General features: G+C 57.3%; 1 protein-coding gene across 1 annotated transcript; it reads left to right on the forward strand.

The window, feature by feature from the left end:
- The first annotated feature begins 3901 nt into the window (after positions 1-3901).
- LOC130142096 (acrosin-like) lies at positions 3902-13907 on the forward strand. The gene is made up of 9 exons (XM_056323547.1): positions 3902-4107; positions 4421-4621; positions 4961-5226; positions 5517-5662; positions 6122-6351; positions 11860-12055; positions 12377-12680; positions 12962-13101; positions 13560-13907. Exons 1-9 carry the CDS (start codon positions 4019-4021, stop codon positions 13905-13907), a joined length of 1920 nt encoding a protein of 639 aa, XP_056179522.1. The 5' UTR covers positions 3902-4018.
- Positions 13908-15063: the final 1156 nt, after the last annotated feature.

Genomic DNA, 15063 nt, shown 5'->3' on the forward strand with positions numbered 1-15063 from the left:
GTGGCCTCCACAGCCACCAGGGACGTGGGCACAGGCACCGTCACGTGGGGAGGCAGGGAGCGTGGCATGGGCTTGTTGTGCTCATCATCTCCTTGCCCCTTTGCAGTGCCTTGATCTTGCAGCTAGCCCAGCCACTGCCCCCCACCAGCACAGGGACCCTTGCACAGCACTCCAGCTTAAGATCACTGGCACCGGCTGCCCAGAGAGGCCTCTGGAGACATTCCAGCACCACCTGCACAGGATTTTGTGCAACCTGCTCTAGCACAGCCTGCTTTTGCAGGGCGTTGGACTGGATAATCTCCAGAGGTTCCCTCCAACAACGACCATTGTGTGATTCTGGGACTCGCGGCACTTTGGCTGAGGAAGAAGAGGTCAGGACCCTCAGGCCACCCGACACCTGACTGCCTTCCCAGCGCCTGTCCAAGAAACCTGCCAGTCCTCACTAACCTGCACACGTGGGCTTGCACATGTGCATGAGCACTGCAGGGCAACAGCCTTCTCTCTCTTCCCCGTCCTCTACCGCAGGGCGAGCGCAGATGTTCTGCCAAGGGAGCACCAGCCTGCACAGGCCCCGCTGCTGTCGCTGTCATGCAGCGCCTCTTCTACCCCGGGCTCCCTCTACTGTGTCCCACACCACTGGCCTGGTGTGATGGCAGAGCCAGTGGCACTACCCTGTTGACGCAGAAGGCTCGGACACAACTGATACGACCAGTGTGATCAAGTTGGTGCCACTTTATTAAGGGATACACAGCAATTCATACTCTACAGATGCTCTTAACAGACTCACAGCCATTTATACCCCCAGCTAAAAATACACACTCTACGCAGGCTTTGATATGGAAAAGGCGATCGGTTAAAACGACTCGTTCACACGCTTCCACCTCCCCTAGGATTGGTCCCAGTGTGGTGCCCACACGCTGCTCCCCCCTTGTGCAGGCTTCTGGTTTTTCCTCACCTTTCTGTCCAGCTCTCTTATCTCTCTGGCGAGTACACAGTCTCTTTGTCTCTCTTGGCCTTGCATATGTCCTTCACAACACCTGCAGCTTGTTACAGCTGCGGCCTGCTCGGCCTGCTATTCCAACAAAGTTACGTGGTCTGCACTGCTCATAATATGTCCGTTGTCTTCCAGCCACTCCACAAATCCCCCTTTTTGTTTTTGAGCGATCCAGACCCCTTTTATCAATCTGTTCATCATTCTCATAAAGCAATTCCACACGCAGCCCATTATCACCAAAGAGATTACAATGGCAAATAACATCGTTAACCCGCGCAGAAACAAGTCTTTTAACCCTCCAGTAATTCCTAAACCCTGTAGCCAGTCCGTTAACCCGTTCTCAGCCTTGATGGCCTGTACGTTTTTTCTCAACTCTGCAAGCTGCTTATGAATAGAGTTTGAGCGATCAGTCAAATTCATACAACACGTTCCTTAGCGCTCTTCACTCTAGGCTACTCTCTACAGAGGTGAGATCACATTCCTCCTTTGTTTCTGTCGCATCCTAGTTTCTTCTCATACTCCCTCAAAGTTATGAACTCTTTGCTGCAGGATCTCAGCTGCACATCGCCAAAGCAAGGCCACAACCTCACATTATCCCACTGTCTCTGTTCCGTAGGATTCTACAATTACCGGGGGCCCCCTCCCCCTCCCCCTCCCCCTCCCCCCCCTTTTTTTTTTTTTTGAACAGCTAGTACCGGGTTTTCCATGTTCTGCAGGGCCCTTGCAAACATGACGGCAACCAAGGCAATAGCAAACAAACGATACTGCCAATTGAGTGAATGGATGCCAAAAAGGCTGACATTTTCTCAGGTTTTGATAACATGTTGCTGCAATGGGGCGCCTAAAATCCGCGCAGCATGTACCATCAAAATCCTCACAGCCATGTCCTTGAGCCAACAACAAAAAGCCAATACTTGCTCTGTTTTGTATGTAATAGCGGCCAATTTGACTCACGTTCTTAACTGCCTAACAAACAAGGTGATTTAACTCTTGAATGCTTTCCCTGCTGTTACTCCGGAGAAGAGAAGAACCACTGCAATACGTTCCCGTCAGTTCCATAAATCAACTACATCATTACCTGCTTCATCCAAAGCTATATTGCGTTTAAGCGCATTATGCTTATCAACATGTTCACGTGTTGATTTATGTGGGTGTCATGGTCCCATCGTAGCCTCCTACTACGTTAGCATCTACATAAAGACAACTATCGACATTCAAAGCGCAAACAATATCAGCTTCTTTTGCATTAACATCATACAGAGGTAATCCCTTGTCCCCGATATCAAGGCTTTCAGTAAGATTCTTCATTCCCCACATACATTCACTTGTTTGCAAGTCAGGAAGGGCACACCAAGCCAGGATGTGTTCAGTTGCTGTGCTAAGGAGACCCACACATCAGTTGTTGGGTTGACTGGCGGCAGCAGCGCTCCCACGGTCCGGCACGCTAAGCTCAGGCCGCACACAGCGAGCAGGTATCCCATCGCGGACCTTCATCTGTAGAAACACAAGCATCACCTCTCCCCCAAGTTAACAATCCATGCGGTCCTGACCAATGCCTGGTATGAGGGTCTTTCCCGCGTACTAAGACACCTTGGTGCTTTTGCTGCTTGTCACCAGTTGACACAAAATATCGTACAATGGGAGGCACCGCACGGTCGACAGAGATTTTCAAAAAGTTCAAAATATAGCATGCTTTCTCGGAACGTGCCTCTGGGTCATTCCCCTCATTCCCCTTTTCTGTTTTTCAAGCAGGCGTTTAAGAGTATCATTCATGCATTCAACGATGGCTTGGCCCGCAGGGGAATGGGGAATACCAAATTGCTGGGGATCCCCCACCGGCATTGTAATGAGTTACATCTGTTGTAACACCAGCGTTGGAAAGCTTGAAGGCCTCTGCCATTAACTCCAAAACGGGGCACGGGGATACCGTTTGGACAGGCTGGACAGGCTGCAACAATGCTGCGTGCAGCAGCCTGAGAGAGACTCTTTTGGCCAAACTGTTGGTACAAGAATCGCCAATTCTGATGATAAAATTGGTGGGCTAACACGACCTGCAGGTGGGCCTCAGGAACAGGCACCGACAGAGCCACAGAAACTGGAGCATCAACTCCAGCATTGCCATCGATTGCAGAACCGCGTAGGGAAGTGTGGCCGTAACATGCATAACATAGAATGGAGAACGGCGTTTCCAAATCCCTTCCCGAACTACAGTCAAAATTGCCAAAAAGCTTAGGATGGGTGATACGGCCATGGACAGCCAGCTCCAACTGGGAAAGGAGGGCTGCCACACAGGCTGAATCAGTAATGAGATTAACAGGGCCTGGGAAATAAAGAAATGCCAAGGCCGCAGCCAGCAACGCCATGACTTGCGATGATCCTTCCTGATGCACAATTTGGGAAGGCCATTGCCCATTTTTTTCCAAGCCACTGCGGCTTTTCCCACTTTTCCAGACCCATCTGTAAATACCGTATCACCTTTGATTGGTGGTCTCCAATTCAGTTGCCGTGGCTGCAAAGTTAGATCTACAGTCATTGCCCAAAGTGGATGAGGTGGATGATGGTACTGAACTTGCCCTTGAAAATTGCCAAGAGCCACTTGAAGGGCAGTAGAGTCTGACAGTGCCCATTCAGCGCAAAATTGTTGTACAGGGGCTATCACAACATGTGGAACACCTCCAGTCCACTCTAAATATCTTTTGGGGATTTTTACGATCAATTCAGTAACAAGTTCGTACCATCAAACCAGCAGATTTCATAGACTGCAAAGGCAAAGTGATCCCAGCTTCTGCTTCCACTCCTGCTTGGAGCCCCTCCTATTGCCTCCCCTCCCTACCCTCACCCCCCCGCCCCACCCCCCCCTGCCCCACCCCCCCCACCCCCGACACCACCACGCCCAGCACCCGGAACCAGGCACTCTGTGACATCAGTCCCACGTCCAAGGGAACCCCGGGCAACGGGAATCCTGCGGGCAGTCCGTCGGCAGCCGTACTGGTGGCGACAAGCCCTCGTCCTTGCAGCTGCCACATGTCGCTGGCAGCGATGGATTTTCTGCGTCTCCTCGTTGTCCTGCTGGCCGTGTGCTGTCCTGTGCACGGCACATGGGACAGCTGTGGGTAAGTGGCCCGAGGCTCTGGGAGGGAGTTGGGCAAGCCTTGTGGGCTTCACTGGAGGGGGCCTGCTTGTCCCCCGTGGCCACCCCCCAGGTTCCTGAAAGCCATGTGGGAGGCTCAGTGCCTTGACAGCAGCCAGGCCGCCGGCACAACTGGTCTGCGGGCTGAAGCAGAAAGCGGGGCGAGGGGAGCGGGTTTTGGCCCCACGGGTTTCCTCGGCCCGTCTGGCCATGCCTTGTGGGGAGGGAAGACGGCTGGCCTTCAGCCGCAACGGCGCAAGCCACCCAGCAGCACAGTAAGGAGTTTCTGGTTACAGAGGGAGCTGCGGGCTTCGTCCCATGGCTTTGCACTACGGCATGTCGCGCGTCGTGGGTGGCACAGATGCCCTGCCGGGGGCCTGGCCCTGGATCGTCAGCATCCAGGCTCTCGTGGAAGGAGGCACGGCGCACATCTGCGGGGGCTCCCTCATCAGCCCACAGTGGGTCCTCACAGCAGCCCACTGCTTCATCGAGGTCAGGTAAGGAGGACCAGGGCTCGGGGCTAGCCCCACAACACTAGCAGGTGCCCTGAGCGCAGCGGCACGTGCTACTGCCGTCCCCTTGCCCTGCAGGACGCCCAGTGCCTGGGCACTCCGGAGCCCCGCCGAGGGGCTGCTCAGGAGAAGGCTGGGCTCGTGCCACTGCTTCCCAGCAGCCTGCCGCTCAACGCTGCTTGAGCCCAAGGCACGCGAGGGCAGTCGCAGCCTCCCTAGCGCTGCTTGCCTCTCTCCCTCATCGAGCAGAAGGCAGGGCAAGTGCCGGGCTGCTGCAGCACGTGGCTGCGCTCCCTCTGAGCCCTCTCTCCATCTGCCTTCCAGGGACATCACCGTCTTGCGCGTGGTGCTCGGTGCCACCCAGCTGACTCAGCTGGGCCCTGAGGCTCAGGTGCGCGCCGTCAGGCGGCTGCTGGTTCACCAGCACTACTGGAACGTCACGCAGAGGAACGACATTGCCTTGCTGGAGCTGGACCAGCCTGTCCAGTGCAACAGCTACGTACAGCTTGCCTGTGTGCCCGACGCCTCGCTGAGAGTCTCAGAGCTGACAGCCTGCTACGTCAGTGGCTGGGGTGCCAGGAAAGCAAGAGGTGAGTGGCCCAAACGCAGTGGCGGTGCCAGTGCAAGCTTGGCCAGCTTGGGGAAGGAGGATGCGCTTCCTGACGGCAGAGGCGAAAGCCAGTGTCAGGCTGTGGGGGCATATGCCTCTCTCTTCCAGAGAGGGGCCGGAGCCATTGACCCAGAGCAAGGCAGAAAGGCAAGAGCGGTCCAGCGCCTGTCGGCATGCAAAGCCGAGCCCCGGGGGAGCGCTTCAGCCAGACGCGGGAGGAGAACTGGCAATCAGCGGCTGGGTGTTCATTCCTTTCTGTGCTCTTCACAGCTGGAGGATCGGCATACGTGCTGCAGGAGGCCCAGGTCCACCTCATTGATGCCAGGGTCTGTAACAGCAGCGGCTGGTACAGGGGGGCCATCCACACCCACAACATGTGTGCTGGCTATCCGCAGGGCGGCATCGACACCTGCCAGGTAGGAGCATGCTACAAGCCAAGCCCCGGCAGCACAGGCAGCCCCGCCAACAACCGCCCAAACGTGCGCCATCACGGCCTTTTGCTGGCCACTCACACTCCCATGGCTGGGTCCCCACCGCTGAGGGCCTTACCCGCCCTTCCCCATGGGCAGGCCCTTGCCCAGGGCCTGCCCGCCTTGTCCCAGAGGCTTGGCACGCTGCCCAGAAGGCCCACGCGGTGCCCTTGGCAGCCCACAGCTCCACCATCCCAGCCGTCTGACACACCTTCACCACCACCGTGAAGAGCGGTGAGAGCGAGCCCTGCCTTACAGGCCCACCGCCCCCTGCCAGGCAAGCTTCTACAGAGCTTGGCTGGCCACTGAATGCAGCTCTGGCAGGTGCCGTGAGAGAGAAGGAGCCAGCCACCGGGCTGACGGTGGCCACCCAACAACCCCTTCGTCCTCTCTCCTGTGCTGCAGGGGGACAGCGGTGGGCCTCTCGTGTGCCAAGACAAGAGCGCCGACTACTTCTGGCTTGTTGGCGTGACCAGCTGGGGGACGGGCTGTGCGAGAGCAAGGAAGCCCGGAGTCTACACCTCCACCCAGCACTTCTACGACTGGATCCTGGCGCAGATGGGCCTGCGCCCAGCAGTAACCACTACTGCAAGGCCACAGCCAGTCTTCACCTACACCCCCGTTCAGAGGCCAAGGCCAAGGCCAAGGCCAAGGCCAACAGAATCGAGCCGGTTTCCACCCTGCCCGTTTCCAGTCCAGAAGCTGCTGGACTTCTTTACTCGGCTGCAGGAGCTCCTGCAGTACCTAAGGGCGAAATAGCTTGGAGCAGCACCGTGAGCAGCATGCAGGGCAGGCTGCAGCGCACGACGACCGTTTCCTGCTGGGGCAATCCCTGCTGATGAAAGGCAGCCTCAGTGACAAAGGCCTGCTCTGTCCTGCCCGCGCTGCTCACAACGGCAGAACTCAGCAGGCTGCCTTCTTGCAATAAAGTGTTTCCGTTGGCATGGCTAACCATGCGCCAGTGCACTGCAGTCTCCTGTGCGAGGCAAGGACTTCCAGAGCCGGCACCTGCCGAAGGAGGCAGGCTGCCAAGTCGGGCACAAAGGGTCACCGCAAAGGGCTGAAGCTCTGCCTGCTCCGAGAGAAGCATGAGGGAACAGTGGAAGGAAGGCAGGCAGGTCATAGGAGGGCTCAGGGCCTTGGGGGTGGCAGTTGGAAGCAGAGAATGCCTTGGGCTGGCTCCTGCTGGCATCCCTGTGGGCTTCTGTACCAGGCGCAAGCCAGCTTGAAAGTGGCCTCTCAGGGCCAGCTGGGCTTCAGGGGAAATCCACGAGCTGGGGCCTTTGCTCACGCCACGGAGTTCCTGGGCTTCCCCAGGCTGCTCTGCTTTCACAGCTGCACCATGTTTCCAAGCCCAAGCCTACGGCTGCAGTGGCTGCAGGGAGCGCCATGAGCTTTGAGTGGGAGCAAAGAGGCTGCTGCTGCTGCTGCTCGGCAGTTGCCCCCCTCCCTGGCTGCCTCCTGGCTGTAGTAGCGGCCACACTAGAGGAGCAACCGGAGGCCTGGGCCATACCAGACCCCTATGGAGGGGTGCCGCGGGGACTCGAGTGGAATGGTCGAGACTAGGGGACCAGGCCCCCCGTCCGGTGGGCTTTTTTTGAGGGCTTGAGGCTCTGCAGAGGGGTCTGGGGTGCAACGAAGGCCTCAGAAGGGGGCCTGAGTGGACTAGAGAGAGCCTAAGGCAGCCTCCGGGTAGCCAGGGGAAAGGGTGCCCAGTGCCAGGTGGCCTCCACAGCCACCAGGGACGTGGGCACAGGCACCGTCACGTGGGGAGGCAGGGAGCGTGGCATGGGCTTGTTGTGCTCATCATCTCCTTGCCCCTTTGCAGTGCCTTGATCTTGCAGCTAGCCCAGGCACTGCCCCCCACCAGCACAGGGACCCTTGCACAGCACTCCAGCTTAAGATCACTGGCACCGGCTGCCCAGAGAGGCCTCTGGAGACATTCCAGCACCACCTGCACAGGATTTTGTGCAACCTGCTCTAGCACAGCCGGCTTTTGCAGGGCGTTGGACTGGATAATCTCCAGAGGTTCCCTCCAACAACGACCATTGTGTGATTCTGGGACTCGCGGCACTTTGGCTGAGGAAGAAGAGGTCAGGACCCTCAGGCCACCCGACACCTGACTGCCTTCCCAGTGCCTGTCCAAGAAACCTGCCAGTCCTCACTAACCTGCACACGTGGGCTTGCACATGTGCATGAGCACTGCAGGGCAACAGCCTTCTCTCTCTTCCCCGTCCTCTACCGCAGGGCGAGCGCAGATGTTCTGCCAAGGGAGCACCAGCCTGCACAGGCCCCGCTGCTGTCGCTGTCATGCAGCGCCTCTTCTACCCCGGGCTCCCTCTACTGTGTCCCACACCACTGGCCTGGTGTGATGGCAGAGCCAGTGGCACTACCCTGTTGACGCAGAAGGCTCGGACACAACTGATACGACCAATGTGATCAAGTTGGTGCCACTTTATTAAGGGATACACAGCAATTCATACTCTACAGATGCTCTTAACAGACTCACAGCCATTTATACCCCCAGCTAAAAATACACACTCTACGCAGGCTTTGATATGGAAAAGGCGATCGGTTAAAACGACTCGTTCACACGCTTCCACCTCCCCTAGGATTGGTCCCAGTGTGGTGCCCACACGCTGCTCCCCCCTTGTGCAGGCTTCTGGTTTTTCCTCACCTTTCTGTCCAGCTCTCTTATCTCTCTGGCGAGTACACAGTCTCTTTGTCTCTCTTGGCCTTGCATATGTCCTTCACAACACCTGCAGCTTGTTACAGCTGCGGCCTGCTCGGCCTGCTATTCCAACAAAGTTACGTGGTCTGCACTGCTCATAATATGTCCGTTGTCTTCCAGCCACTCCACAAATCCCCCTTTTTGTTTTTGAGCGATCCAGACCCCTTTTATCAATCTGTTCATCATTCTCATAAAGCAATTCCACACGCAGCCCATTATCACCAAAGAGATTACAATGGCAAATAACATCGTTAACCCGCGCAGAAACAAGTCTTTTAACCCTCCAGTAATTCCTAAACCCTGTAGCCAGTCCGTTAACCCGTTCTCAGCCTTGATGGCCTGTACGTTTTTTCTCAACTCTGCAAGCTGCTTATGAATAGAGTTTGAGCGATCAGTCAAATTCATACAACACGTTCCTTAGCGCTCTTCACTCTAGGCTACTCTCTACAGAGGTGAGATCACATTCCTCCTTTGTTTCTGTCGCATCCTAGTTTCTTCTCATACTCCCTCAAAGTTATGAACTCTTTGCTGCAGGATCTCAGCTGCACATCGCCAAAGCAAGGCCACAACCTCACATTATCCCACTGTCTCTGTTCCGTAGGATTCTACAATTACCGGGGGCCCCCTCCCCCTCCCCCTCCCCCTCCCCCCCCTTTTTTTTTTTTTTTGAACAGCTAGTACCGGGTTTTCCATGTTCTGCAGGGCCCTTGCAAACATGACGGCAACCAAGGCAATAGCAAACAAACGATACTGCCAATTGAGTGAATGGATGCCAAAAAGGCTGACATTTTCTCAGGTTTTGATAACATGTTGCTGCAATGGGGCGCCTAAAATCCGCGCAGCATGTACCATCAAAATCCTCACAGCCATGTCCTTGAGCCAACAACAAAAAGCCAATACTTGCTCTGTTTTGTATGTAATAGCGGCCAATTTGACTCACGTTCTTAACTGCCTAACAAACAAGGTGATTTAACTCTTGAATGCTTTCCCTGCTGTTACTCCGGAGAAGAGAAGAACCACTGCAATACGTTCCCGTCAGTTCCATAAATCAACTACATCATTACCTGCTTCATCCAAAGCTATATTGCGTTTAAGCGCATTATGCTTATCAACATGTTCACGTGTTGATTTATGTGGGTGTCATGGTCCCATCGTAGCCTCCTACTACGTTAGCATCTACATAAAGACAACTATCGACATTCAAAGCGCAAACAATATCAGCTTCTTTTGCATTAACATCATACAGAGGTAATCCCTTGTCCCCGATATCAAGGCTTTCAGTAAGATTCTTCATTCCCCACATACATTCACTTGTTTGCAAGTCAGGAAGGGCACACCAAGCCAGGATGTGTTCAGTTGCTGTGCTAAGGAGACCCACACATCAGTTGTTGGGTTGACTGGCGGCAGCAGCGCTCCCACGGTCCGGCACGCTAAGCTCAGGCCGCACACAGCGAGCAGGTATCCCATCGCGGACCTTCATCTGTAGAAACACAAGCATCACCTCTCCCCCAAGTTAACAATCCATGCGGTCCTGACCAATGCCTGGTATGAGGGTCTTTCCCGCGTACTAAGACACCTTGGTGCTTTTGCTGCTTGTCACCAGTTGACACAAAATATCGTACAATGGGAGGCACCGCACGGTCGACAGAGATTTTCAAAAAGTTCAAAATATAGCATGCTTTCTCGGAACGTGCCTCTGGGTCATTCCCCTCATTCCCCTTTTCTGTTTTTCAAGCAGGCGTTTAAGAGTATCATTCATGCATTCAACGATGGCTTGGCCCGCAGGGGAATGGGGAATACCAAATTGCTGGGGATCCCCCACCGGCATTGTAATGAGTTACATCTGTTGTAACACCAGCGTTGGAAAGCTTGAAGGCCTCTGCCATTAACTCCAAAACGGGGCACGGGGATACCGTTTGGACAGGCTGGACAGGCTGCAACAATGCTGCGTGCAGAAGCCTGAGAGAGACTCTTTTGGCCAAACTGTTGGTACAAGAATCGCCAATTCTGATGATAAAATTGGTGGGCTAACACGACCTGCAGGTGGGCCTCAGGAACAGGCACCGACAGAGCCACAGAACCTGGAGCATCAACTCCAGCATTGCCATCGATTGCAGAACTGCGTAGGGAAGTGTGGCCGTAACATGCATAACATAGAATGGAGAACGGCGTTTCCAAATCCCTTCCCGAACTACAGTCAAAATTGCCAAAAAGCTTAGGATGGGTGATACGGCCATGGACAGCCAGCTCCAACTGGGAAAGGAGGGCTGCCACACAGGCTGAATCAGTAATGAGATTAACAGGGCCTGGGAAATAAAGAAATGCCAAGGCCGCAGCCTGCAACGCCATGACTTGCGATGATCCTTCCTGATGCACAATTTGGGAAGGCCATTGCCCATTTTTTTCCAAGCCACTGCGGCTTTTCCCACTTTTCCAGACCCATCTGTAAATACCGTATCACCTTTGATTGGTGGTCTCCAACTCAGTTGCCGTGGCTGCAAAGTTAGATCTACAGTCATTGCCCAAAGTGGATGAGGTGGATGATGGTACTGAACTTGCCCTTGAAAATTGCCAAGAGCCACTTGAAGGGCAGTAGAGTCTGACAGTGCCCATTCAGCGCAAAATTGTTGTACAGGGGCTATCACAACATGTGGAACACCTCCAGTCCACTCTAAATATCTTTTGGGGATTTTTACGATCAATTCAGTAACAAGTTCGTACCATCAAACCAGCAGATTTCATAGACTGCAAAGGCAAAGTGATCCCAGCTTCTGCTTCCACTCCTGCTTGGAGCCCCTCCTATTGCCTCCCCTCCCTACCCTCACCCCCCCGCCCCACCCCCCCTGCCCCACCCCCCCCCCCCCCCGACACCACCACGCCCAGCACCCGGAACCAGGCACTCTGTGACATCAGTCCCACGTCCAAGGGAACCCCGGGCAACGGGAATCCTGCGGGCAGTCCGTCGGCAGCCGTACTGGTGGTGACAAGCCCTCGTCCTTGCAGCTGCCACATGTCGCTGGCAGCGATGGATTTTCTGCGTCTCCTCGTTGTCCTGCTGGCCGTGTGCTGTCCTGTGCACGGCACATGGGACAGCTGTGGGTAAGTGGCCCGAGGCTCTGGGAGGGAGTTGGGCAAGCCTTGTGGGCTTCACTGGAGGGGGCCTGCTTGTCCCCCGTGGCCACCCCCCAGGTTCCTGAAAGCCATGTGGGAGGCTCAGTGCCTTGACAGCAGCCAGGCCGCCGGCACAACTGGTCTGCGGGCTGAAGCAGAAAGCGGGGCGAGGGGAGCGGGTTTTGGCCCCACGGGTTTCCTCGGCCCGTCTGGCCATGCCTTGTGGGGAGGGAAGACGGCTGGCCTTCAGCCGCAACGGCGCAAGCCACCCAGCAGCACAGTAAGGAGTTTCTGGTTACAGAGGGAGCTGCGGGCTTCGTCCCATGGCTTTGCACTACGGCATGTCGCGCGTCGTGGGTGGCACAGATGCCCTGCCGGGGGCCTGGCCCTGGATCGTCAGCATCCAGGCTCTCGTGGAAGGAGGCACGGCGCACATCTGCGGGGGCTCCCTCATCAGCCCACAGTGGGTCCTCACAGCAGCCCACTGCTTCATCGAGGTCAGGTAAGGAGGACCAGGGCTCGGGGCTAGCCCCACAACACTAGCAGGTGCCCTGAGCGCAGCGGCACGTGCTACTGCCGTCCCCTTGCCCTGCAGGACGCCCAGTGCCTGGGCACTCCGGAGCCCCGCCGAGAGGCTGCTCAGGAGAAGGCTGGGCTCGTGCCACTGCTTCCCAGCAGCCTCCCGCTCGACGCTGCTTGAGCCCAAGGCACGCGAGGGCAGTCGCAGCCTCCCTAGCGCTGCTTGCCTCTCTCCCTCGTCGAGCAGAAGGCAGGGCAAGTGCCGGGCTGCTGCAGCACGTGGCTGCGCTCCCTCTGAGCCCTCTCTCCATCTGCCTTCCAGGGACATCACCGTCTTGCGCGTGGTGCTCGGTGCCACCCAGCTGACTCAGCTGGGCCCTGAGGCTCAGGTGCGCGCCGTCAGGCGGCTGCTGGTTCACCAGCACTACTGGAACGTCACGCAGAGGAACGACATTGCCTTGCTGGAGCTGGACCAGCCTGTCCAGTGCAACAGCTACGTACAGCTTGCCTGTGTGCCTGACGCCTCGCTGAGAGTCTCAGAGCTGACAGCCTGCTACGTCAGTGGCTGGGGTGCCAGGAAAGCAAGAGGTGAGTGGCCCAAACGCAGTGGCGGTGCCAGTGCAAGCTTGGCCAGCTTGGGGAAGGAGGATGCGCTTCCTGACGGCAGAGGCGAAAGCCAGTGTCAGGCTGTGGGGGCATATGCCTCTCTCTTCCAGAGAGGGGCCGGAGCCATTGACCCAGAGCAAGGCAGAAAGGCAAGAGCGGTCCAGCGCCTGTCGGCATGCAAAGCCGAGCCCCGGGGGAGCGCTTCAGCCAGACGCGGGAGGAGAACTGGCAATCAGCGGCTGGGTGTTCATTCCTTTCTGTGCTCTTCACAGCTGGAGGATCGGCATACGTGCTGCAGGAGGCCCAGGTCCACCTCATTGATGCCAGGGTCTGTAACAGCAGCGGCTGGTACAGGGGGGCCATCCACACCCACAACATGTGTGCTGGCTATCCGCAGGGCGGCATCGACACCTGCCAGGTAGGAGCGTGCTACAAGCCAAGCCCCGGCAGCACAGGCAGCCCCGCCACAACCGCCCAAACGTGCGCCATCACGGCCTTTTGCTGGCCACTCACACTCCCATGGCTGGGTCCCCACCGCTGAGGGCCTTACCCGCCCTTCCCCATGGGCAGGCCCTTGCCCAGGGCCTGCCCGCCTTGTCCCAGAGGCTTGGCACGCTGCCCAGAAGGCCCACGCGGTGCCCTTGGCAGCCCACAGCTCCACCATCCCAGCCGTCTGACACACCTTCACCACCACCGTGAAGAGCGGTGAGAGCGAGCCCTGCCTTACAGGCCCACCGCCCCCTGCCAGGCAAGCTTCTACAGAGCTTGACTGGCCACTGAATGCAGCTCTGGCAGGTGCCGTGAGAGAGAAGGAGCCAGCCACCGGGCTGACGGTGGCCACCCAACAACCCCTTCGTCCTCTCTCCTGTGCTGCAGGGGGACAGCGGTGGGCCTCTCGTGTGCCAAGACAGGAGCGCCGACTACTTCTGGCTTGTTGGCGTGACCAGCTGGGGGACGGGCTGTGCGAGAGCAAGGAAGCCCGGAGTCTACACCTCCACCCAGCACTTCTACGACTGGATCCTGGCGCAGATGGGCCTGCGCCCAGCAGTAACCACTACTGCAAGGCCACAGCCAGTCTTCACCTACACCCCCGTTCAGAGGCCAAGGCCAAGGCCAAGGCCAACAGAATCGAGCCGGTTTCCACCCTGCCCGTTTCCAGTCCAGAAGCTGCTGGACTTCTTTACTCGGCTGCAGGAGCTCCTGCAGTACCTAAGGGCGAAATAGCTTGGAGCAGCACCGTGAGCAGCATGCAGGGCAGGCTGCAGCGCACGACGACCGTTTCCTGCTGGGGCAATCCCTGCTGATGAAAGGCAGCCTCAGTGACAAAGGCCTGCTCTGTCCTGCCCGCGCTGCTCACAACGGCAGAACTCAGCAGGCTGCCTTCTTGCAATAAAGTGTTTCCGTTGGCATGGCTAACCATGCGCCAGTGCACTGCAGTCTCCTGTGCGAGGCAAGGACTTCCAGAGCCGGCACCTGCCGAAGGAGGCAGGCTGCCAAGTCGGGCACAAAGGGTCACCGCAAAGGGCTGAAGCTCTGCCTGCTCCGAGAGAAGCATGAGGGAACAGTGGAAGGAAGGCAGGCAGGTCATAGGAGGGCTCAGGGCCTTGGGGGTGGCAGTTGGAAGCAGAGAATGCCTTGGGCTGGCTCCTGCTGGCATCCCTGTGGGCTTCTGTACCAGGCGCAAGCCAGCTTGAAAGTGGCCTCTCAGGGCCAGCTGGGCTTCAGGGGAAATCCACGAGCTGGGGCCTTTGCTCACGCCACGGAGTTCCTGGGCTTCCCCAGGCTGCTCTGCTTTCACAGCTGCACCATGTTTCCAAGCCCAAGCCTACGGCTGCACTGGCTGCAGGGAGCGCCATGAGCTTTGAGTGGGAGCAAAGAGGCTGCTGCTGCTGCTGCTCGGCAGTTGCCCCCCTCCCTGGCTGCCTCCTGGCTGTAGTAGCGGCCACGCTAGAGGAGCAACCGGAGGCCTGGGCCATACCAGACCCCTATGGAGGGGTGCCGCGGGGACTCGAGTGGAATGGTCGAGACTAGGGGACCAGGCCCCCCGTCCGGTGGGCTTTTTTTGAGGGCTTGAGGCTCTGCAGAGGGGTCTGGGGTGCAACGAAGGCCTCAGAAGGGGGCCTGAGTGGACTAGAGAGAGCCTAAGGCAGCCTCCGGGTAGCCAGGGGAAAGGGTGCCCAGTGCCAGGTGGCCTCCACAGCCACCAGGGACCTGGGCACAGGCACCGTCACGTGGGGAGGCAGGGAGCGTGGCATGGGCTTGTTGTGCTCATCATCTCCTTGCCCCTTTGCAGTGCCTTGATCTTGCAGCTAGCCCAGCCACTGCCCCCCACCAGCACAGGGACCCTTGCACAGCACTCCAGCTTAAGATCACTGGCACC

The sequence above is a fragment of the Falco biarmicus genome, chromosome W (genome assembly GCF_023638135.1).
Source record: "Falco biarmicus isolate bFalBia1 chromosome W, bFalBia1.pri, whole genome shotgun sequence".
In the NCBI taxonomy this organism is placed as follows: domain Eukaryota; kingdom Metazoa; phylum Chordata; class Aves; order Falconiformes; family Falconidae; genus Falco; species Falco biarmicus.